The 23,164-nt window shown below is 41.9% G+C and overlaps 1 protein-coding gene across 7 annotated transcripts in view; it reads left to right on the forward strand.

Annotated features, from left to right (window-relative positions):
* Positions 1-23,164, forward strand: part of BICD1 (BICD cargo adaptor 1) — a 529,680-nt gene that overhangs the window by 364,612 nt on the left and 141,904 nt on the right. For all 7 annotated transcript variants that reach the window (XR_010179730.1, XR_010179729.1, XM_063928866.1 and 4 more), the window contains exon 3: positions 11,003-11,155. Coding sequence is in view for 5 of the 7 variants with exons in the window: in XM_063928866.1 (XP_063784936.1) it covers positions 11,003-11,155 (153 nt within the window). In the remaining 2 variants the exon portion in view is untranslated. The remainder of the gene's footprint in view (positions 1-11,002; positions 11,156-23,164) is intronic.

Here is a 23,164-nt window from a genome sequence, read left to right on the forward strand (position 1 = left end):
TGGCATAGGCTGAGGCACTAATAAGTTTCTCGCAGATCTCCTCTGTATGTGATTTCCATCGAATTTTCAATGTAGGATGATGGAAAGTCTTGCAATTTAGGCGCCACGGCTGAGATCATCAGTTTGGCGGAGGATCAGTGATACCGGCTGTTACTGGATCCCGGTGAGACCATGAAGTAGGGAGAGTAGAAGAATTGAGAATGCATCATATCTAATCATATGTAAACATCATGCAATAAAGAGTAGAAAAAAAAGTTACAAAAATGCAATCTGTGGCCAATGGTTCCTTTACTCTCCACACATTATTGTTATTACCACCAGTTATTTATATAGCGCACACGTATTCCGCAGCGCTTTACAGAGAATATTCAGCCATTCACATCAGTCCCTGCCCCAGTGGAGCTTACAATCTATATTCCCTACCACATGTACACACACACATTCCCACTAGGGTTAATTTTGTTAAGAGCCAATTAACCTACCTGTATATTTTTGAATTGTGGGAGGAAACTGGAGTACCCGCAGGAAACCCACTCAAGTACGGAGAGAATATACAAACTCCACACAGTTAGGGCCATGGTGGGAATTGAACCCATGACCTCAGTGCTGTGAGGCAGTAATGCTAACCATTACACTGTCCATTACATCAATAAGGAGGTCATTTTGTAAACAATATAGGGGGTATGAAGCAGGGAAGCGTAAATAAATGATCCAGGAAAAAGTTTTGTTGTATATATTGTTTTACATATATTATTTTTACGAAGCCACTCCCTGCCTTTCACGCAGCCCAATCCGGCTTCTATGGGCTGCAGCTGATGCCGTCCATAGAAGCCGAAGGTTTGTGCATATGCAGTCGCACCACGGCATCTCTGCATATGCCGGTCCCAGAACCTGCCAGATCCATTGTGCAGATGCCGGGACCCCAGGCTGGCTGTCTCCTCTCTGGGCATGGGGGTAGCGGCAGCCCCTCTACTACAATTAGGTAGGAGCTGCCACTGATGTTAAGCAAATAAAATGGAGGCTTAAACGCCTCATACCATCACAATATTGTTCAAGCATTTTTCTTTTTGAGATGTAGCGTATATATGTGCTTTATGTATACTGAAAAATAAATGTTTTTGCAGAAAATTTTACCAAATTTTTTTTTTATTAGACATTTTCAGCTCGAACCAGCCCAATATTACTTGTTTCAAGTTTTGAAGTAAGAGAAATAACTGACAAAATGTAATTAATGTTCCCGTAATCCCCTCTGTACAGTGTCTTCATCAGGGGCGTAGCTATGTCAGTCGGGGCCCAATAGCATAATTTCATGTGCGTGCACCCCCCTCCCTCCCCCCCACGCGACACATCTGCCCCCCTACGGTGGATTACTTTAGGATCGCCTCCCCAAGTGGACCACATACAGCACTCACCATTGGGGCCCCGTTTGTTTTTAAAGTTGTCAGCAGTTTGCTGCTGCACTTCCGCCTCATCTGCACTGCTGCCTCTTCCTCTCGCCCGGCTTTGCCTCGTGTCTCCTCACAGACGCTGGGAGGAGGCTTGGCCATGGTCGAGGGATGTCCCTGCAAACTCAGCCACGCCTCCTCCCAGCATTAGTTAGTACACAGGAGGCGGAGCCCGCAGGGTCAGCAGGTGTGTCTACACAATTGTAAGGTTAAAGGTTGCCAGCACCGGGGCTTAGAAACTAGGTGCAGGGGATGGCTCAGGCCCCAGAGACGACTCGGGCCCCATAGCAGCCGCATCCCCTGCACCTATGGTAGCTAGCTACGCCCTTGGTCTTCATCATGTGCCAGCCCCCATCTGCCACACTGACCCCAATGTACTATTAGGGAAGCCTGAGACGTCTCCCCCTGAACAATTCTAGGAGCACAATCTGTCTTTCTTATCTCCAGATATTTTTTAATGGCATTTTATTCCTCCGGAATGCCAGCAATTTGTACTGCTGTGTGGTCCTGCTTTCATGTGTCTGCTCATTTACGATTCCCCATTAACAGCCTGGAGTAGAGGCCATGAATACAGGTTGTTGCTGCTTGTGTGCAGTTGGCCTGTTTCCTGTGGAGTTATCTGTGCATTCCCATCTCTTGCACTTACTCATAGAAATACATTACATTTTCAAAAGTGTTCTGTGGAATATTACTACTAGCATTAATATAATACCGGGGGTTGGGTATCAGTGACCGGCGGTTGGGATACCACCGTTCACCATACCAATGCAGGGATCCCAGTGGCGCACCCAGGGGGGGTTTCCGAGCACCCAGAAACCCCCCTCCACTAAAAAAAAAAAAGATTTTTTTTTTTTAGCTGCATGAGTATTATTAATGGCTGTCTAGCGTCCTCTGCAGCCTACTGTCTTCCTGGTGGCACTTGTAAGTGCAATAAAAGTTTACTTTATTTTAATTATAGTACATATATATCCATGTGCCTACATATATACACATGTAAAACAGAAAAACTTAAGACCCCTTAATTGCGCTATAGTCTAATAGCTCAAACCACTGAGAGGTACCCCCTGTCAGAAGGAGTACTGCACATAGAATGGACAAAAAACAAAAGTTCTCTTGGGGAGCTTTACCACCACAGATATACTTATATAATTATAAAATCATTTATTAAAAAACATGTATACTTTTATAACATGAATCACAAGATCACATATGTCATATGAGCAATACATTCATTTCTGATTGTCTGTTATACATGATGTTTTCAATCATTAGATGAAATACTTATTCCTCAGCATGAGAAAGTATGAATGATCAGTTCACTGTTTTTACGGAAAACGCACAATCGTTGAAACCCCACATATATACACATGTATATACATACATAAATATAAACACACACACACACACACATATGATAGATAGATATATATATACATGTGTATATATATATGTGTACTGTATGTGTGTGTACATATAAATAAATATATATATATATGTATGCATGTTTAATGCTATGTAAATGTGTATATGTATGTGTGTGTGTGTGTGTGTGTGTGTGTGTGTGTGTGTGTATGTATAAATATATATATATATATATATATGTGTGTAGATATATATATATATACACACACACACACACACAGACACACTAGTTTTACGGACCCAACATATACTGGGTCACCTCAGTCCCCACCCCCGTGATTGGCTCCGCCCAGTTCTGGAAACCCCCCCATGCAAATCCTGCGTTTGCCACTGGATCCGGTGTTTAGATTACAGGCAGGGGGGGCGAGCGTAACTAAGCCGTTGCGGGCCACTCTGCCAGCATACCTCTCCACCTCTCTACAAAAATTCATACAGGCTCTCAAGACCCACCTCTTTACCAAACCCAGCCAAAGCTCATCCTAAACCTCTGTCCCACGCTCTCTATGTACCCCATCTGTGTCACCCCTGTCTGTCTATCCCTCCCTGTAGAATGTAAGTTCTCACGAGCAGGGCCCTCTTCCCTCATGTGCTTATCCTTTTCTTACTTTAATAATCCTCAACTGCTCCAAATCCTGCAGTTTTTTGGCCACCTTGAAACTCATCTCTATGTCGTCTACTGGTGTAGTTATGCTTAGTTACCCTGTTCTTGTCCTATATTGTCTTTAACTGTAAGTCACTGTTTTCCTGTTTTGCTTATGTGCATATGTACTCTGTAATTGGGCGCTGCGGAACCCTTGTGGCACCATATAAATAAAGGATAATAATAATAATAATAAATACCCTGCAGCTTCTAGCAATCTAGAACACATACAGTAGCAGGCGTAAGGCGACCATTGTTGGGCCGTGGCCCAGCCTATATAACTTCGATCCCGTACGTAGAAAACATGGCGCCAGCGTCTCAGTTCCCACGTCTATTCTGCACAACTATAGGACTTAGATGGCTGATTGTCAAAGGCCCTGCCCCCACCGCTGAGTGTTTGTACGCAGTTGCTTGGATCAGCGAAGCCGCCGGTAGAGGCCTCAGTACATTTCCAGGCGGCAGCATCAGCAGCATATATTGGCACAATGAGTGTACGAGATCGCAGCCGCGATTGTATTAGTTTACATCCCTGAATCTGTTCACAGGATTACATCTTAATATTCACCTCAGTCCATGTTTAGCCACAGAATTTTCACGGGGGTCTATGTACTAAGCTTTGGAGAGAAATAAAGTGGACAGAGATAAAGTACCAGCCAATCAGCTCCTAACTGACATGTTACAGGAGGATGCATTTGGCATCCCGACGGACGGGTGGTGGTCAGGTGACCGAAATTCTGTGAGTTCTCCCACACTTCTGGGAGAGTACACCAGCCTCCTGGCTTTAGTGTTTATTACACAATTTGCTGCGACTTGTGTTATATGCAACAATACGCAAACCGCAACTTCCCACCTGGAGGTAGCCAATTGGTGGTCAGGGCTAATAGTTAGGGGTCTACTCATGAAGCAGTGAAATAGTGGAGAAGTGAGCCAGAGGAGACGTCACCTATGGCAACCAATCAGTGTTGAGGTAAAATTTATAAAGTGCATTCTATAACATTATATGTAGCAGCTGATTGGTTGCACTGGCTCACTTCTCCACACTTTTCACTGCTTCATGAATAGACCCCATAGTTTCTTCAATCCATTTGTTTGAGAGAAGTCGGCATTAAGGGATTAAGGGGGGGGGGGCTCGGGGGTAAGTACCCCAGCCCCCCCCCCCCATTCTGAAAGGGCCCCCCACCATAGATCGAATCATTCTTACCTATTCTATCTGTGGTGTTGCGCTCCTGGATTTCCACTGCACAGCCGTCACAGCCGCCAGTGGCGCACAGACGAGTGACGGCACAACTATCCAATCATAAGTGATACAGCAGTCTGCAGCTCAGTGACTGGCTGGGCACGCAGACTGCAGAGAAGAAGCGGGATCCTTAGTGGCGTGTTTACTCAGCGTAGGTTGTGCTGCTTGGACTTGGAGAGAGACACACGCAGGAGAGTGAAACGTGCAGGAGAGCTGTCATATGTGTGTGTTACAGCCTCTGCCAGCAAAAGTGAGACAGGCTGTATTGAAATTTTTATTTTCTGCTGTTATCAATTAAATGTGAATTTTATGATCTCAGTCAAATATATATATCTGTGTATGTATGTGTGCATATTTTTATGCATATATATATATATATATATATATTAGAGATGAGCGGGTTCGGTTCCTCGGAATCCGAACCCGCCCGAACTTCAGGTTTTTTTACACGGGGCCGAGCGACTCGGATCTTCCCGCCTTGCTCGGTTAACCCGAGCGCGCTCCGAACGTCATCATCCCGCTGTCGGATTCTCGCGAGGCTCGTATTCTATCGCGAGACTCGGATTCTATATAAGGAGCCGCGCGTCGCCGCCATTTTCACACGTGCATTGAGATTGATAGGGAGAGGACGTGGCTGGCGTCCTCTCCGTTTAGACTAGAGTACTAGAGAGAGACACACATTTTGGGAGCATATTATTAGGAGGAGTACTACTTGCTGCTGATAGTGTGACCAGTGACCACCAGTTTAATTAATCTGTTCTCTGCCTGAAAAAAAACGATACACAGTGTGACACAGTCACATACCATATCTGTGCTCAGCCCAGTGTGCTGCATCATATGTAATACTGTATATCATTATCTGACTGTGCTGAGTGCTCACTGCTCACACAGCTTAATTGTGGGGGAGACTGGGGAGCAGTTATAGCAGGAGTACATATTTTAAGTACAGTGCACACTTTTGCTGCCAGAGTGCCACTGCCAGTGTGACTGACCAGTGACCACTGACCACCAGTATTGTGATTGTCTGCTGACCACCAGTATATTGTGATTGTCTGCCTGAAAAAGTTAAACACTCGTCGTGTGGTGTTTTTATAACGCATTCTGCAGACAGTGTCCAGCAGGTCCGTCATTACATAATATATACCTGTCCGGCTGCAGTACTAGTGTGATATATATATATTTTAATTTTATCTCATTATCATCCAGTCTATATTAGCAGCAGACACAGTACGGTAGTCCACGGCTGTAGCTACCTCTGTGTCGGCAGTCGCTCGTCCATCCATAATTGTATACCACCTACCCGTGTTTTTTTTTTTTTTTCTATCTTCTTGATACTAGTAGCTTACTTTAGGAGTCTGCAGTGCTGAGTCTGACAGACAGTGTCCAGCAGGTCCGTCATTACATAATATATACCTGTCCGGCTGCAGTACTAGTGTGATATATATATATATTTTAATTTTATCTCATTATCATCCAGTCTATATTAGCAGCAGACACAGTACGGTAGTCCACGGCTGTAGCTACCTCTGTGTCGGCAGTCGCTCGTCCATCCATAATTGTATACCACCTACCCGTGGTTTTTTTTTTTTTTTTTCTATCTTCTTGATACTAGTAGCTTACTTTAGGAGTCTGCAGTGCTGACAGACAGTGTCCAGCAGGTCCGTCATTACATAATATATACCTGTCCGGCTGCAGTACTAGTGTGATATATATATATTTTAATTTTATCTCATTATCATCCAGTCTATATTAGCAGCAGACACAGTACGGTAGTCCACGGCTGTAGCTACCTCTGTGTCGGCAGTCGCTCGTCCATCCATAATTGTATACCACCTACCCGTGTTTTTTTTTTTTCTATCTTCTTGATACTAGTAGCTTACTTTAGGAGTCTGCAGTGCTGAGTCTGACAGACAGTGTCCAGCAGGTCCGTCATTACATAATATATACCTGTCCGGCTGCAGTACTAGTGTGATATATATATATATTTTAATTTTATCTCATTATCATCCAGTCTATATTAGCAGCAGACACAGTACGGTAGTCCACGGCTGTAGCTACCTCTGTGTCGGCAGTCGCTCGTCCATCCATAATTGTATACCACCTACCCGTGGTTTTTTTTTTTCTATCTTCTTGATACTAGTAGCTTACTTTAGGAGTCTGCAGTGCTGACAGACAGTGTCCAGCAGGTCCGTCATTACATAATATATACCTGTCCGGCTGCAGTACTAGTGTGATATATATATATATATATTTTAATTTTATCTCATTATCATCCAGTCTATATTAGCAGCAGACACAGTACGGTAGTCCACGGCTGTAGCTACCTCTGTGTCGGCAGTCACTCGTCATCCATAAGTATACTAGTATCCATCCATCTCCATTGTTTACCTGAGGTGCCTTTTAGTTGTGCCTATTAAAATATGGAGAACAAAAATGTTGAGGTTCCAAAAATAGGGAAAGATCAAGATCTGCAGTGCCACTCCTAGATGGGCCAGGTGTTTGTGTCGGCCACTAGGGTCGCTTATCTTACTCACACAGCTACCTCATTGCGCCTCTTTTTTTCTTTGCGTCATGTGCTGTTTGGGGAGTGTTTTTTGGAAGGGCCATCCTGCGTGACACTGCAGTGCCACTCCTAGATGGGCCAGGTGTTTGTGTCGGCCACTAGGGTCGCTTAGCTTACTCACACAGCTACCTCATTGCGCCTCTTTTTTTCTTTGCGTCATGTGCTGTTTGGGGAGTGTTTTTTGGAAGGGCCATCCTGCGTGACACTGCAGTGCCACTCCTAGATGGGCCAGGTGTTTGTGTCGGCCACTAGGGTCGCTTAGCTTAGTCATCCAGCGACCTCGGTGCAAATTTTAGGACTAAAAATAATATTGTGAGGTGTGAGGTGTTCAGAATAGACTGAAAATGAGTGGAAATTATGGTTTTTGAGGTTAATAATACTTTGGGATCAAAATGACCCCCAAATTCTATGATTTAAGCAGTTTTTTAGTGTTTTTTGAAAAAAACACCCGAATCCAAAACACACCCGAATCCGACAAAAAAAATTCGGTGAGGTTTTGCCAAAACGCGGTCGAACCCAAAACACGGCCGCGGAACCGAACCCAAAACCAAAACACAAAACCCGAAACATTTCAAGTGCACATCTCTAATATATATATATATATATATATATATATGTGTGTGGTGTGTCTGTCTATATGTGTATATATATGTGTGTGTGTGTGTGTGGTATGTCCCCTTGATGAAGTCTGAATGACGAAACGCGTTGGGCAACCTGGCAGTGACCTCATACCAAGTTAAGCAAAATCTTTTTATCTTTTAACTGGTATTATATTGTATTGTGTATATTGTTTTTATCCCAATTTTTAAAAAAGTTTTTTCTGCTCAAATTTATCTTAATTCAATTTTTATGTTTTAAAATTGTACTTAATACATTTTTTATATAGTTCAACCCTTTCTGATTATTCTCTTAGCACAAATATTATATTAGATATTTTTATCCAACTATTTTTACTGCATCTCTCTTAGACACCACTGGTCGCTATATCCCCCCTCCCCCCTCCTGTGTGTTATTAAGTTTGCTACAGGGAACTACCATCCCTGTTTTCTGGGGGACAGCTGACGCCCTGCATAAGCTTCTAGGGAGTGTCATTTAATTTCAGATATATTCATACCTTCAATTATTTTACTTTATTCACTATTGTTGTACACAAGTGGCGCAATATTCTCTTCTTTTTATATATATATATAAATATACATATACATATATATATATATATATATATATATATACATACACACACATACGTACATTACGTACCCCCGGGCACCCCAAAGCCTTAATCCAGCTCTGGAAGTCGGGGTGATAGTATCTGGGATGCAGGAAAGAGTCTCACATGTATCCTTATTTCCTCTCTTGGTGCTTTAAGATAACAAGCTTTAATGACAACCAGCAACATGTTTTGTAATTAAAATCAAAATAATATTTATACATGGAAAATTTGAATTTAGTGAAAACCATCAACTTTTCTCAATTAAGAGGAGACGTTGAAAATAGCGATATCATTTTAAGTAAAGTGAATTTAATGTATTCGGTAAGTTTTGGAAAGTGTCTTAGGCGGAAATGTAAAGTCTGGAAGGACTTCAGCTCCCCCTACTGAGCACTCAAAGTTATTGCAGTTTAATTTCCAAACTCTTTACATCATCCAGATAATTCTCTTCTCTGATGGCTTCCTGATTAATGAATACTCCTGATACCAATTATATACTGCCGCTTTGAACTTTGAAAGTCAAAATATGGAGAAAATAATGACCCTGTTGTAAAAGTGATTTTATGTCAGGAAAATTGTTCGGTACTTCAGTTTGAGGATTACTGTGTTAAATATTGTTTGCGCTTGTAAAACAGCTTCCTCCATTGTGAACATGAATTTACGTTATTCCTTTTTCTCAACAACCTTAACACGTCTGCACATTATACTCCTATTGCCTTAGAATGTTTATTGCAATAGATAATACAATTGTCTACGCTCGCATATACTCTGGCTTCACACAGTATATATAGGGAGTTATTCTCGTTTGTTAGCAAACCAAAAAAGCACACTAATGGGTTAAACCATGCTGCACTGCAGGGGGGGCAGATGTAACATGTGCAGAGAGATTTAGATTTGGGTGGGTTATAATGTTTCTGTGCATGGTAATTACTGGCTGCTTTATTTTTACACTGCAATTTAGATTTCAGTTTGAACACACCCCACCCAAATCTAACTCTCTCTGCACATGTTATATCTGCCCCACCTGCAGTGCACATAGGCGGTAATTCAGATCTGATTGCTGGGCAGCGATTTGTGCAGCCCTGCAATCAGATAGTCGCCACCTACAGGGGGAGTGGGTTTTCGCTGTGCAAGTGTGCGAACGCATGTGTAGCAGAACTGCACAAAGTGATTTTGTGTAGTCTCTGCGCAGCCCAGGACTTACTCAGCCGCTGCGATCACATCAGGCTGTTCGGGGCCGGATTTGACGTCAGACACCCGCCCTGCAAACGCTTGGATACGCCTGCATTTTTCCAGACACTCCCTGAAAACGGTCAGTTGACACCCACAACCGCCCTCTTCCTGTCAGTCTCCTTGCGAATGCCCATGCGAATGGATCCTTTGCACAAACCCGTCGCTGACCGGCGATCCCCGTTGCAGCCGTGCGACGCACCGATGCGGTGCATACACATGCGCAGTTCGGATCTGACCGCCCGTTGTGCGAAAACGTACAGCAGCAATCAGATCTGAATTACCCCCATGGTTTTGCCTAGTAGTGTGGTTTTTTGGGTTTGCTAACAAACCTGAATAAGACCCATAGTTACAGGGCTACAGACATTATGATTTGTGGTTATATACGGTGAGTGAATTTTTTTTAGACCCCCTACAAAAAATTATTCCCTCTGCCCATTCTGCATCAATATTACAGCCAATGGGGGTCATTCCGAGTTGATCGCTAGCTACATTTATTCGCAGCGCAGCGATCAGGCTAAAAAATGGCAGTTCTGCACATGCGTATGCGGCGCAATGCGCACGCGCGAAGTACGGGCACAACGACCAATGCAGTTTTGCACAGGGTCTAGCGATGCATTTCAGTCGCACTGGTGGCCGCAGAGTGATTGACATGAAGAGGGCGTTTCTGGGTGGCAACTGACCGTTTTCAGGGAGTGTTAGGAAAAATGCAGGCGTGCCAGGGAAAACGCAGGCGTGGCTGGGCGTACGCTGGGCGTGTTTGTGACGCCAGATCCGTAACTGAATAGTCTGAAGTGATCGCAAGCGCTTAGTAGGGTCTGAGCTACTCTGAAACGACACAAAAATTTTTTGCAGGCGCTCTGCGATACAACCGTTCGCACTTCTGCTAAGCTAAAATGCACTCCCAGTGGGCGGCGGCCTAGCGTTTGCACGGCTGCTAAAAACCGCTAGCGAGCGATCAACTCGGAATGACTCCCAATGTCCCTTAAATTAATCCTTCAGACTGTCTGCCTGTCCGCAGGGGATTAGTGTGGTCAATTCTTAAACTATTACTGTTTGTTTAGGAAGTAAAAGGCAAATTACTTATACTCATCCTGATGCCATCGAGACTGAAAAACAACTGGAGCACGCTGGATTGCTAATAAAGTTTAAGGGAATTTAATTTTTTTTTCTTAACAATAGTCTTTTATAATTAATACATATGAAAGGAAGCGGAGTGTAATAGATTATCTCGACTTTGTTTTTGTTTCTGTAGACCAATGAAATCTTGGAGCTGCAGAGAATGCGAATGAAAGACGAGATCCGGGAGTACAAGTTTCGGGAGGCCAGGCTGCTCCAGGACTACACTGAGCTGGAAGAGGAGAACATTACATTACAGAAATTAGTGTCCACATTAAAGCAGAACCAGGTACGTTGTTGTCAGGCTCTATAATTTCCTAGGATGCAATAAAAAAATGATAGTGAGGATCTGATTGGTTGCTATGGGCAACATCACCTCTTTTCACTTTTAGAAGCTCTAGTAAATTACCCCTCAGTGTCTTCACATGCACCAGCCAATTACAACACCTGCTGCGTATCATAAGACGACTCATCGCTCTGTATCGTGTACAGAAAAGTTCAATCATAGTTATTGTATGGAAATGGGGGGTTTTTTTGGAGGTTTTTCTCACAGCTTTTAATAACAGTTATTTTGCGTTCATGAGAACCAACAAGTTATCAACGTCAACAGCCTTTAGAGACATCCGGAGCGTGGCCCATGTGCGAACGTCTTGGCAGCTGAATACTCTGATAAGCACACAAGAGTTTAATTAGGAGATATATCAAATTTCGCTCAAAAATTAGTATATTTTCTAGTGGGAATCCTCATTTCCCAAGAGAATAAACCAGCTCTCCAATTATTCCCAGTGTCTGATAGTTCTAGTGCAAGTTCCCAGCTGGAGCTTCCGCTTCACTTACTTACTGCTATTTTTGTATTTAGGTTTTCTTGCATTTTTTGGTGTTTTTATATTTACTGACAGCAGCTAATGTGGTAATTGTACATTTAAAATCTGAATACAAATGTAAAAGACAAGAAACGTAGAGAGGGTTTAGGCCTTTAGCTCCGTTTTCATGGTAAATTGGTTTTTCGTCATGAGAATAACCATGTTAAATGGATAATTATCAGGTAATAGCTTGGGCCTTTGACCTTGCAGATGTTTCTTTACAAACACCAAGGGTTTCACTTAGCAAATTACACTCGTGACTTTGTGTGTGTCGATTATTTTCAATGACACGACCAACTATTTATAGCACATGGGGAAAAGCATTTGTACGTATTTATGACTGAAATTTGGAGTCTTGTTTTCCATTATTATAAAGCCAAAGGAGAACTATGGGACATTCCGCAGTTTTCTCATATCTTCCAACCTTAATCGCTCAAAACCTGGACAAAATAAGACATGCCTAAATTCCACCCAACCCATCAAAAACCCGTCCCTGTCTGGGCAGAAAAACCCAACTATTAGGCTGAAGATCGCCCCTTTCTATGTCCGTGATTCGGGACATTTGTGAGGCACGGTTTGGCAGATACCCCCTCTGCCAGGCCTGCTCTTGATGCTACTTCCTGAATGATAGTAAGCCATTTTAAGGCCGCCATTAAAGCTGATTGGATGCCTGTCTGGACTTGTCAACTCAACTTTATTGACAAACCTACAAAGCAGACATATAACTTTCAAACTTCTCACAGTATTCTTCTGTTAGCCAGCTAGGTGTCTTAGTTGTAGCTGAGGTGAGCACCAACTCTGAATTTCTGGTGAGGGGACATCATGTGGTATCCTAATTGAGGGCAGGGGATATATAGGGGAAAATAGCTAGCATGCTCCATATGACTTAGGGGGAGATGTATCCAACCTTCCAAAGAGTGGAGATGTGGAAAGTGGAGAGGTTGCCCATAGCAACCAAGAGCTTCTACCTATCATTTTATAGAATGTATTTTATCAATTTTAGCTAAAAGCTGATTTATTTCTATGGAACCCCACTCTTTAGAAGGTTTAATACATTTCCCCCTGTATTGTGAAATTTAAGGAACAATCTGAGACACTACCGAACTGAGTAATAAGTTCAAACAAATTTGTACTGTTACAAAATATGTTTAGAATGTTCTAATTAACTTCTTTGTAGTGGGTTTCAAAGTTAGGAATGACAGTATTGCATATATGTACAAATACATTGAACCTTCTTTAGGGGCAGATTAGCTGCGGTGTTAGTTGTAAAACTCCTCCTGGTTTAATGCCTGGAGCTATTCAATTATTAGGCCATTTCCCTGCGTGCATAGATTTTGGGTTACGTGGCCATAGTTATGGGGTTAACCCATGCAGTAAGCCCCAAAGGGTGCATTTAACATGGATTTTTCCTTGCAGCTCCTGAGGCTGTGGGGAAGAATCTGCAATAAGTGCACCATCTGGGGCTTACCACGCAGGCTAGTGACAATTAATAGAATAGTACCAGGTAAACCCCACAGTTAATTGAATCTGTCCCATAGAGTTAGGAGAAAATCCAGAGAGAAAGGTTCAAATTTGCACCTTGGCAAAACCTTGTCGCACTACAGGGTGGTGGCACATTTAAAACATACGGACAGATTCGGAGTTGGGAGTTATTCCAGTGTTTAAATAATGCTGTAACACCACAGCGCCCTACGAACGGTGATGACGGTGACGGGCGATATGAATGATATGGGGGGTAATTCCAAGTTGATCGCAGCAGGATTTTTTTTTAGCAGTTGGGCAAAACCATGGGGGTAATTCCAAGTTGATCCCAGCAGGAAATTTTTTAGCAGTTGGGCAAAACCATGTGCACTGCAGGGGAGGCAGATATAACATGTGCAGAGAGAGTTAGATTTGGGTGTGGTGTGTTCAATCTGCAATTTAAATTGCAGTGTAAAAATAAAGCAGCCAGTATTTACACTGCACAGAAACAAAATAACCCACCCAAATCTAACTCTCTCTGCACATGTTATATCTGCCCCCCCCCCCCCCCCTGCACTGCACATGGTTATGCCCAACCGCTAAAAAATTTCCCGCTGCGATCAACTTGGAATTACCCCCATGGTTCAGAAATGAACGATATATCGCTCATATCGTTTAGTCTGTAGGCACCAACGATGAACGATGCGCATTCCCGCGGTTGGTAATCGTTGTTTTCCTGCCGTTTTTCAATGCAAAACAATTTGAACGATAACAATTATCATTCAGATCGTTCATCGTCCAAATTGCTGCCATCGCCTAGTGTGTAGGACACTTTACGTACCTCAAGAGGGAAAAGAGTGTCAGAATTGGGGCACGCCTCTGCACTAGACAAAATAACTGTCCAATCATAAAGAAATATTCCTGGGTCACACTGAAGCCCATAAAAACATTAGTCCGTGCATGCATTCTAGTTACAGTGTAATTCAAATATCAATCTGTAGGGTCTATTTACTAAGCCTTGGATGGAGATAAAGTACCGGCCAATCAGCTCCTACCTGCCATGTCACAGGCTGTGTTTGAAAAATGACAGTTAGGAGCTGATTGGCTGTTACTTTATCTCCATCCACTATATCTCACTCCAAGGATTAGTAAATAGACCCCTATATTTGTATGTATTAAAAATCACAGGCGAAGTATAAAACAAAAACATATTACAACTACAGAAATCAATCATGCAGTTGGCAAAATATGTATTTTTATAAGGAGAAAATTCCTTTCCTATTACTGAACCATTCTGCTTATGGCCTAATTCAGATTTGATCGCAGCAGCAAATTTGTCAGCTAATGGGCAAACCCATTTGCATTGCAGGGGCGGGGGGGGGGGGGCAGATGTAACATGTGCAGAGAGCGTTAGATTTGGGTGGGTTCTATTGTTTCTGTGCAGGGTAAATACTGGCTGCTTTATTTTTACACTGCAATTTAGATTTCAGTTTGAACACACCCCACCCAAATCTAACTCTCTCTGCACATGTTACATCTGCCCCCCCCCCCCCCCCCCCCCCCCACCTGCAGTGCACATGAAGGGTAATTCCAAGTTGATCACAGCAGGAAATTTTTTAGCAGTTGGGCAAAACCATGTGCACTGCAGGGGAGGCAGATATAACATGTGCAGAGAGAGTTAGATTTGGGTGGGTTATTTTGTTTCGGTGCAGGGTAAATACTGGCTGCTTTATTTTTACACTGCAATTTAGATTGCAGATTGAACTCACCACACCCAAATCTACCTCTCTCTGCACATGTTACATCTGCCCCCCCTGCAGTGCACATGGTTTTGCCCAACTGCTAAAAAATTTCCTGCTGCGATCAACTTGGAATTACCCCCCATGGTTTTGCCCGTTAGAGAACAAATTTGCTGCTGCGATCAGGTCTGAATTAGGCCCTTTGGCCCTCATTCCGAGTTGTTCGCTCGCTAGCTGCTTTTAGCAGCAGTGCACACGCTAAGCCGCCGCCCTCTGGGAGTGTATCTTAGCTTAGCAGAAGTGCGAATGAAAGATTAGCAGAACTACTCGAAAATCTTTTCCTGCAGTTTCTGAGTAGCTCCAAACCTACTCCTAGATTGCGATCACCCCAGTCCGTTTAGTTCCTGGTTTGACGTCACAAACACGCCCTGCATTCGGCCAGCCACTCCTCCTTTTCTCCAGACACTCCCGCGTTTGTACACAACAAAAATAACCAAAATAAGACAGCGCTGACTGAGATGGATTGTCAAAATTACAGTATTATTTAATATTAAAATTACAATAAATGCCAAAAATAAAAGAAATTAAAATGAGATAGGTCTCACTGCACTAATGAGCTCATAGTCACCATACATATGTTGTTAATCGCTTGCTGCTTTATCCAATGTCCCTCATGGGATCCGCACATTTGAATGTCCCTTATCCTGGGGTTGTGGCACAATCCCTGGGCCGAAATACTTGAAATGACGACGCTGGAGGAATAGCTGTCCCAGTAGTGTGGCAATACAACAGGAATGTCCTCACCAGTAGTGCGTAGTGATGTATTGTTCGGTCCTTGTAGATGGATATGGGTACAAATAGCGTTATTTGGCGGAATCCTCAGGGGTCCAAGCAGTGATAGATATTCAGTGAAGGTGACACAGGCTCACACCTGACGCGTTTCCCAGCTGACTGCTGCTTTATCAAAGGTTACTGTGATCTTAACTGGCAGTGTATTTATACCTAAGTTAATTGCTCTATTCATTACAGCTGATTCAGACAATCCATCTCTTAATATGTATGTAAACTATTAAAACCATCATTTTATATGGATAGACTCAAGGCAATATAAAAATACAGTATAATCTATAAACCGTAATATCTTATTCATTTAGAAATTGTACTTAAATTCGGTCCGGTGGTGCTGGAACGCACGCGGACTACTCGACTTCCGGCCAATGACCCGCATTCGTTACTTTGGACACGGGTCTCCTCCAATCGTGTATCTCAGACATAGTGATCTTCCGGTCCGTGACCCGCACTGGTTACCATGGGGATAGAGTTCATCTCCCCTCTAATCATATAGCGAGTGCGAGGTCACGTGACTGGCGTTCGATGGAGCGCATAATATGTTAAGTTATTTCTGGTCTATGGCCCGCATAGGTTACTATGGGGAGACAATCCCTCCCTCCTCCAATCATATTACGTGTACAGGGCCACGTGATCGGCACCTGGTGGAACGCATAGTACACCAGGAAGCTCGTTCGGTAACCTAATGTAGTTTACAACAATTGCGAATCACTTATATATGCAGAGGGAATTTCATTAAATAATATAGAGAGGCGATCCTATTTGACTAATAACATTCTATAATTATATAGGTTATATGTTACCATCATTATTACACATGTGGAAAATTATCTTAACAATCTTCCAAAAGGGTTGATCCCTAATAAAAATGCTTCCTACATGGATTTTCTAAATGGCTATACATAACAGTCTTGGAATGTATCTATATTCAGAAGATATATCTAATTACCACTTATATGTGGTTTCTAGGAGGATGCAGGGGGGGGGGGAGGGGGGGGGGGGGGAGGATACATAAAACAACCAATTCTTATATCAATTGTGTTTAGGAATCAAACTACAACCTACCAAGTTATAGTGACGGTTTCGTTCTTTCAAAAGAATCTATTATTGTATCAAATATATTTATTGACACTACAAAAACATGGGATGTAAATAGGAAGGAATGGAAGGAGAATATAAAGTAAGTAGTGTGAGGGGTTGTATGTATACCAGACAGATAACTATATTTTAAATCACACAGTTGAGTTCTACTGACTCATTTAGACCCGTAGGGAAAATGCTATTCATTTTAAGCATTCAGAATACTTCTTGTTTACAGAGGGTCTTATATCTATCTCCCCCTCTTGTCGTTTTACTGATAAATTCTAGACCTGTCACCTTCAGACATTTTGGGTTTCCTTTGTGGAAATCCGCATAGTGGAGGTCATTCCGAGTCGTTCGCTCGGAAAATTTCTTCGCATCGCAGCGTTTTTCCGCTTAGTGCGCATGCGCAATGTCCGCACTGCGACTGCGCCAAGTAAATTTGCTATGAAGTTTGGATTTTTACTCACCGCTTTTTCTTCGCTCAGGCGATCGTAGTGTGATTGACAGGAAATGGGTGTTACTGGGCGGAAACAGGCCGTTTTATGGGCGTGTGGGAAAAAACGCTACCGTTTCCGGAAAAAAACGCGGGAGTGGCTGGAGAAACGGAGGAGTGTCTGGGCGAACGCTGGGTGTGTTTGTGACGTCAAACCAGGAACGATAAGCACTGAACTGATCGCAGATGCCGAGTAAGTCTGAAGCTACTCTGAAACTGCTACGAGATGTGTAATCGCAATATTGCGAATCTTTCGTTCGCAATTTTAAGAAGCCAAGATTCACTCCCAGTAGGCGGCGGCTTAGCGTGTGCAATACTGCTAAAATCGCCTTGCGAGCGAACAACTCGGAATGAGGGCCAGTGTTTGGATACACTATGTGTTAAGACTTTTTTCAGGATATTTCTGCGGTGCTCAAGGAATCTTACTTTTAAGGGACGTGTAGTCCTACCAATATATTTTAAATGACAACCGCAAGTCAGCATATAGATTACATAAAATGTATTGCAGTTTATATATGTTTTTATCTCGTATGATTTCTCATCCCCATCTATATTGATCATTATAGTGCGGTCAGCTGTAAAATTGCAGGTTAAATATCTATTCCTCCCACATTTGAAGAACCCTTTGGTTTTATTTCCCAACTGTGTGAGCCAATCTGTTCTTTCTGAATTCCTATTAGGATTATTCTCCTCTTCAATTCTTTTCAGGTGGCTGGGGGCCAATATATTTTTGAGGGATCTATTCTTTCGGAAGATAAAATTAGGTACTCTTGGAATAATATTTACTAATATGTTATCCTGTTTTAATATATTATAGTTTTTTTATATAATTTCTCTCACTTCTGCATGACAGTTATTGTAAGTCGAAATGAATGATATATCTGAGGACAGGTTCTGCTCTCTATCTTCTTTATTTTTAGGGTTACCCTTTGATGGATTTAGGAGTTGGTCTCTATCTATATTCTTCACTTCGTTCAGTGCTTTATCTAATATATGGCTTGGATACCCTCTGTCTCTAAAATAATTTATCATAGTTTTTGCTTGAGAGTCAAAAGAAGTCATAGTTGAGCAGTTTCTTCTAATGCGTAATAGTTGGCTCTTGGGAATGCCTTTTTTCCATGAAGAGTGGTGTGCACTATTAAAGTGTAAATAGGCATTAGTGCCAGTTTCTTTTACATAATTACATGTAACTATTTCTTTATTTATTACTTCTAATGAAACATCCAAAAAATTTATACGGGTAGTGTTAAAAGAGTGAGTGAAAGTGAGGTTATATAAATTATTATTCAAGTGTGTGACAAATGAAAGTGCTGAAGCATAATCCCCATCCCAAATAATAAATAGATCATCTATATATCGCCCATAGAGGACCAGGTGCGCGCCGAACTCGCCACTCCACACGAGCTGGTCTTCGACCTCGCCCATGTAGAGATTGGCGTAGCTCGGCGCGAACCTGGTCCCCATGGCTGTGCCCATCACCTGAAGAAAAAAAGTGTCCAAAAATATAAAATAATTATGCTTTAAAATAAAGGAAATAGAATCCAAAATAAACTGTTTGTGTTTCTCCCTGAGGTCCCCATCTTTTTCCAGTCGGTTACAGTAGCGGATCTTGCCACGGGCAAGCAGGACTTTTGCCCGGGGCGCCGCCTTCCGGAGGGCGCTGGCGCCATCCGGAGGGCGCCGCACCGTGGCAAGATCCGCCACTGCTGCCCGCTGTGTCCCCCGTCCGCCTCCGCTGCCCGCTGCCGTCCCCGTCCGCCTTCTGTGAAGGGAACTAGACGCTATGCGTCTAGTTTCCCTTCGTGGAGAGTAACTTTGCTGAGCGGTGCGCGATGACGTCATCGTGCACCGCACAGCAAAGGTCCTCTCCACGAAGGGAACTAGACGCATAGCGTCTAGGTTTCCTTCGTGGAGAGGACCTTTTGCTGTGCGGTGCGCGATGACGTCATCGCGCACCGCTCAGCATTCAAGCGGCGCTAGCAATGTACAGGGGGCGTAACTGACCACGCCCCCTGTATTAGGCCACGCCCCTTTTCCTGCCCGGGGCGCAGAGCGCCCTTGAACCGGCCCTGGTCGGTTAGTAATCGTTTGTATACCCAAATCATGGGGAATGTTTGAATATAGACTCTGTACGTCTAATGTCAAAAACGCATAAGAGTCCTCCCATTTTATTCTTTTTATCATATTTAAAAAGTGTGTGGTATCTTTGATGTGGGACCTCAGGGTAGAAACACGTGGTTGTAAATGTGAATCAACATAATGGGATAAATTAGACGTGAGGGAATTAATACCAGAAATAATAGGACGACCAGGAGGTGAGGTGAGGGATTTGTGTATCTTGGGGAGGTGGTAATAAGTTGGTACAATAGGGTGAGGACAGAAGAGAAACTGATATTCTTCTTTCGTGATAGTATGCTCCTCAACCGCAGCTGAAAGGAGGTGTTGAAGTTCTATTAAATATTTCTCTGTTGGAGCAGTTGATAATATTGAATAAAAAGTTCTATCTCCTAATTGTCTCTCCGCTTCCTTTATGTAATCTTTCCTGTCTTGTATAATGAGAACCCCCCCCCCCCTTATCAGCAGCCTTAATTATAATCGAGCTGTCTTTAGTGAGTTTTCTTAAGGCTTTCTTTTCCCATTTGTTTATATTCTGTTTTTTCTTTGTAATTTTGGTGTTTTCTGCACATAGTGTTTTGAAATCGTCTAATGTAGTTTTATAAAAACTCTCTATACTAAAACCCTTAGATTTAATCGTATAAAAATCTGATTTATTTTTGAAGAACTTGCGTTCTTCTGTAATGTCAAAGATCTTCTCAGGGGAAGATTTCTCTGGGTTCTCCTCTAGGAGTTCAGTAAGTATCTGTATAGCCGTTGTATCTCCCGTGTCTAATAATATAGGGTATGCTTCTTCTCCATTTTTTAGTAAGTTTTGTTTTGCAAAATACTTTTTGCGACAAAGGGTTCTTACAAACCGATTCAATTCTACAAATAAATCAAAAATGTTCGGTGGTGCTGTAGGGGAAAATTTTAGACCTTTAGCTAATAATTGAATTTCACTTTCTGACAGTTTTTTTGAGGATAAATTAAATATATTTTTTCCTTGACTCTTTCTCTTAAGAGCTTTTAATCTCTTGGATGTTTCTTTCTTGCCTCCTCTTCTTCCTCTAGACTTGGGTTTCTGCCTCTCTTTTGGGAGTCCCTTTGCCACTCTCTGTCCCTGTCCCAGATTCCCTGTTTTCGTTGTTCTAAAAAACCCTCCTTATTGCCAGTTGATATTGATTCCTTATATTTTGGCCTTGCTCCTGGTTCTAGAGTTGTTCTTTTTTTATTGTGTTCTATCATTTCTGATCTATTTTCTCTTTCTAATGTCCTATCCCTATCGGAAAACCGGTAATTATTTTGTGAGCGGTATTGTTGTCTACCTCTATTCTTATAATGTCTGGGACTGTCTGTCTTGAGATCACTAGATTGGGTGTATCCCATGCCCCTGGTGACATGATTTCTTTCTAAATTTAGACTTTTATCTCTGTTTTTCTGATACCTATAGGTCCTAACATTTTATTCAATATTATCAACTGATCCAACAGAGAAATATTTAATAGAACTTCAACACCTCCTTTCAGCTGCGGTTGAGGAGCATACTATCACGAAAGAAGAATATCAGTTTCTCTTCTGTCCTCACCCTATTGTACCAACTTATTACCACCTCCCCAAGATACACAAATCCCTCACCTCACCTCCTGGTCGTCTTATTATTTCTGGTATTAATTCCCTCACGTCTAATTTATCCCATTATGTTGATTCACATTTACAACCACGTGTTTCTACCCTGAGGTCCCACATCAAAGATACCACACACTTTTTAAATATGATAAAAAGAATAAAATGGGAGGACTCTTATGCGTTTTTGACATTAGACGTACAGAGTCTATATTCAAACATTCCCCATGATTTGGGTATACAAACGATTACTAACCGACTGGAAAAAGATGGGGACCTCAGGGAGAAACACAAACAGTTTATTTTGGATTCTATTTCCTTTATTTTAAAGCATAATTATTTTATATTTTTGGACACTTTTTTTCTTCAGGTGATGGGCACAGCCATGGGGACCAGGTTCGCGCCGAGCTACGCCAATCTCTACATGGGCGAGGTCGAAGGCCAGCTCGTGTGGAGTGGCGAGTTCGGCGTGCACCTGGTCCTCTATGGGCGATATATAGATGATCTATTTATTATTTGGGATGGGGATTATGCTTCAGCACTTTCATTTGTCACACACTTGAATAATAATTTATATAACCTCACTTTCACTCACTCTTTTAACACTACCCGTATAAATTTTTTGGATGTTTCATTAGAAGTAATAAATAAAGAAATAGTTACATGTAATTATGTAAAAGAAACTGGCACTAATGCCTATTTACACTTTAATAGTGCACACCACTCTTCATGGAAAAAAAGGCATTCCCAAGAGCCAACTATTACACATTAGAAGAAACTGCTCAACTATGACTTCTTTTGACTCTCAAGCAAAAACTATGATAAATTCTTTTAGAGACAGAGGGTATCCAAGCCATATATTAGATAAAGCACTGAACGAAGTGAAGAATATAGATAGAGACCAACTCCTAAATCCATCAAAGGGTAACCCTAAAAATAAAGAAGATAGAGAGCAGAACCTGTCCTCAGATATATCATTCATTTCGACTTACAATAACTGTCATGCAGAAGTGAGGGAAATTATATCAAAAAACTATAATATATTAAAACAGGATAACATATTAGTAAATATTCTTCCAAGAGTACCTAATTTTATCTTCCGAAAGAATAGATCCCTCAAAAATATATTGGCCCCCAGCCACCTGAAAAGAATTGAAGAGGAGAATAATCCTAATAGGAATTCAGAAAGAACAGATTGGCTCACACAGTTGGGAAATAAAACCAAAGGGTTCTTCAAATGTGGGAGGAATAGATGTTTAACCTGCAATTTTACAGCTGACCGCACTATAATGATCAATATAGATGGGGATGAGAAATCATACGAGATAAAAACATATATAAACTGCAATACATCTTATGTAATCTATATGCTGACTTGCGGTTGTAATTTAAAATATATTGGTAGGACTACACGTCCCTTAAAAGTAAGATTCCTTGAGCACCGCAGAAATATCCTGAAAAAAGTCTTAACACATAGTGTATCCAAACACTATGCGGATTTCCACAAAGGAAACCCAAAATGTCTGAAGGTGACAGGTCTAGAATTTATCAGTAAAACGACAAGAGGGGGAGATAGATATAAGACCTTCTGTAAACAAGAAGTATTCTGGATGCTTAAAATGAATAGCATTTTCCCTACGGATCTAAATGAGTCAGTAGAACTCAACTGTGTGATTTAAAATATAGTTATCTGTCTGGTATACATACAACCCCTCACACTACTTACTTTATATTCTCCTTCCATTCCTTCCTATTTACATCCCATGTTTTCGTAGTGTCAATAAATATATTTGATACAATAATAGATTCTTTTGAAAGAACGAAACCGTCACTATAACCTGGTAGGTTGTAGTTTGATTCCTAAACACAATTGATATAAGAATTGGTTGTTTTATGTATCCTACCCCCCCCTCCCCCCCCCCTGCATCCTCCTAGAAACCACATATAAGTGGTAATTAGATATATCTTCTGAATATAGATACATTCCAAGACTGTTATGTATAGCCATTTAGAAAATCCATGTAGGAAGCATTTTTGTTAGGGATCAACCCTTTTGGAAGATTGTTAAGATAATTTTCCAAATGTGTAAT

This window comes from Pseudophryne corroboree, chromosome 6, assembly GCF_028390025.1.
Source record: "Pseudophryne corroboree isolate aPseCor3 chromosome 6, aPseCor3.hap2, whole genome shotgun sequence".
NCBI classification, from domain to species: domain Eukaryota; kingdom Metazoa; phylum Chordata; class Amphibia; order Anura; family Myobatrachidae; genus Pseudophryne; species Pseudophryne corroboree.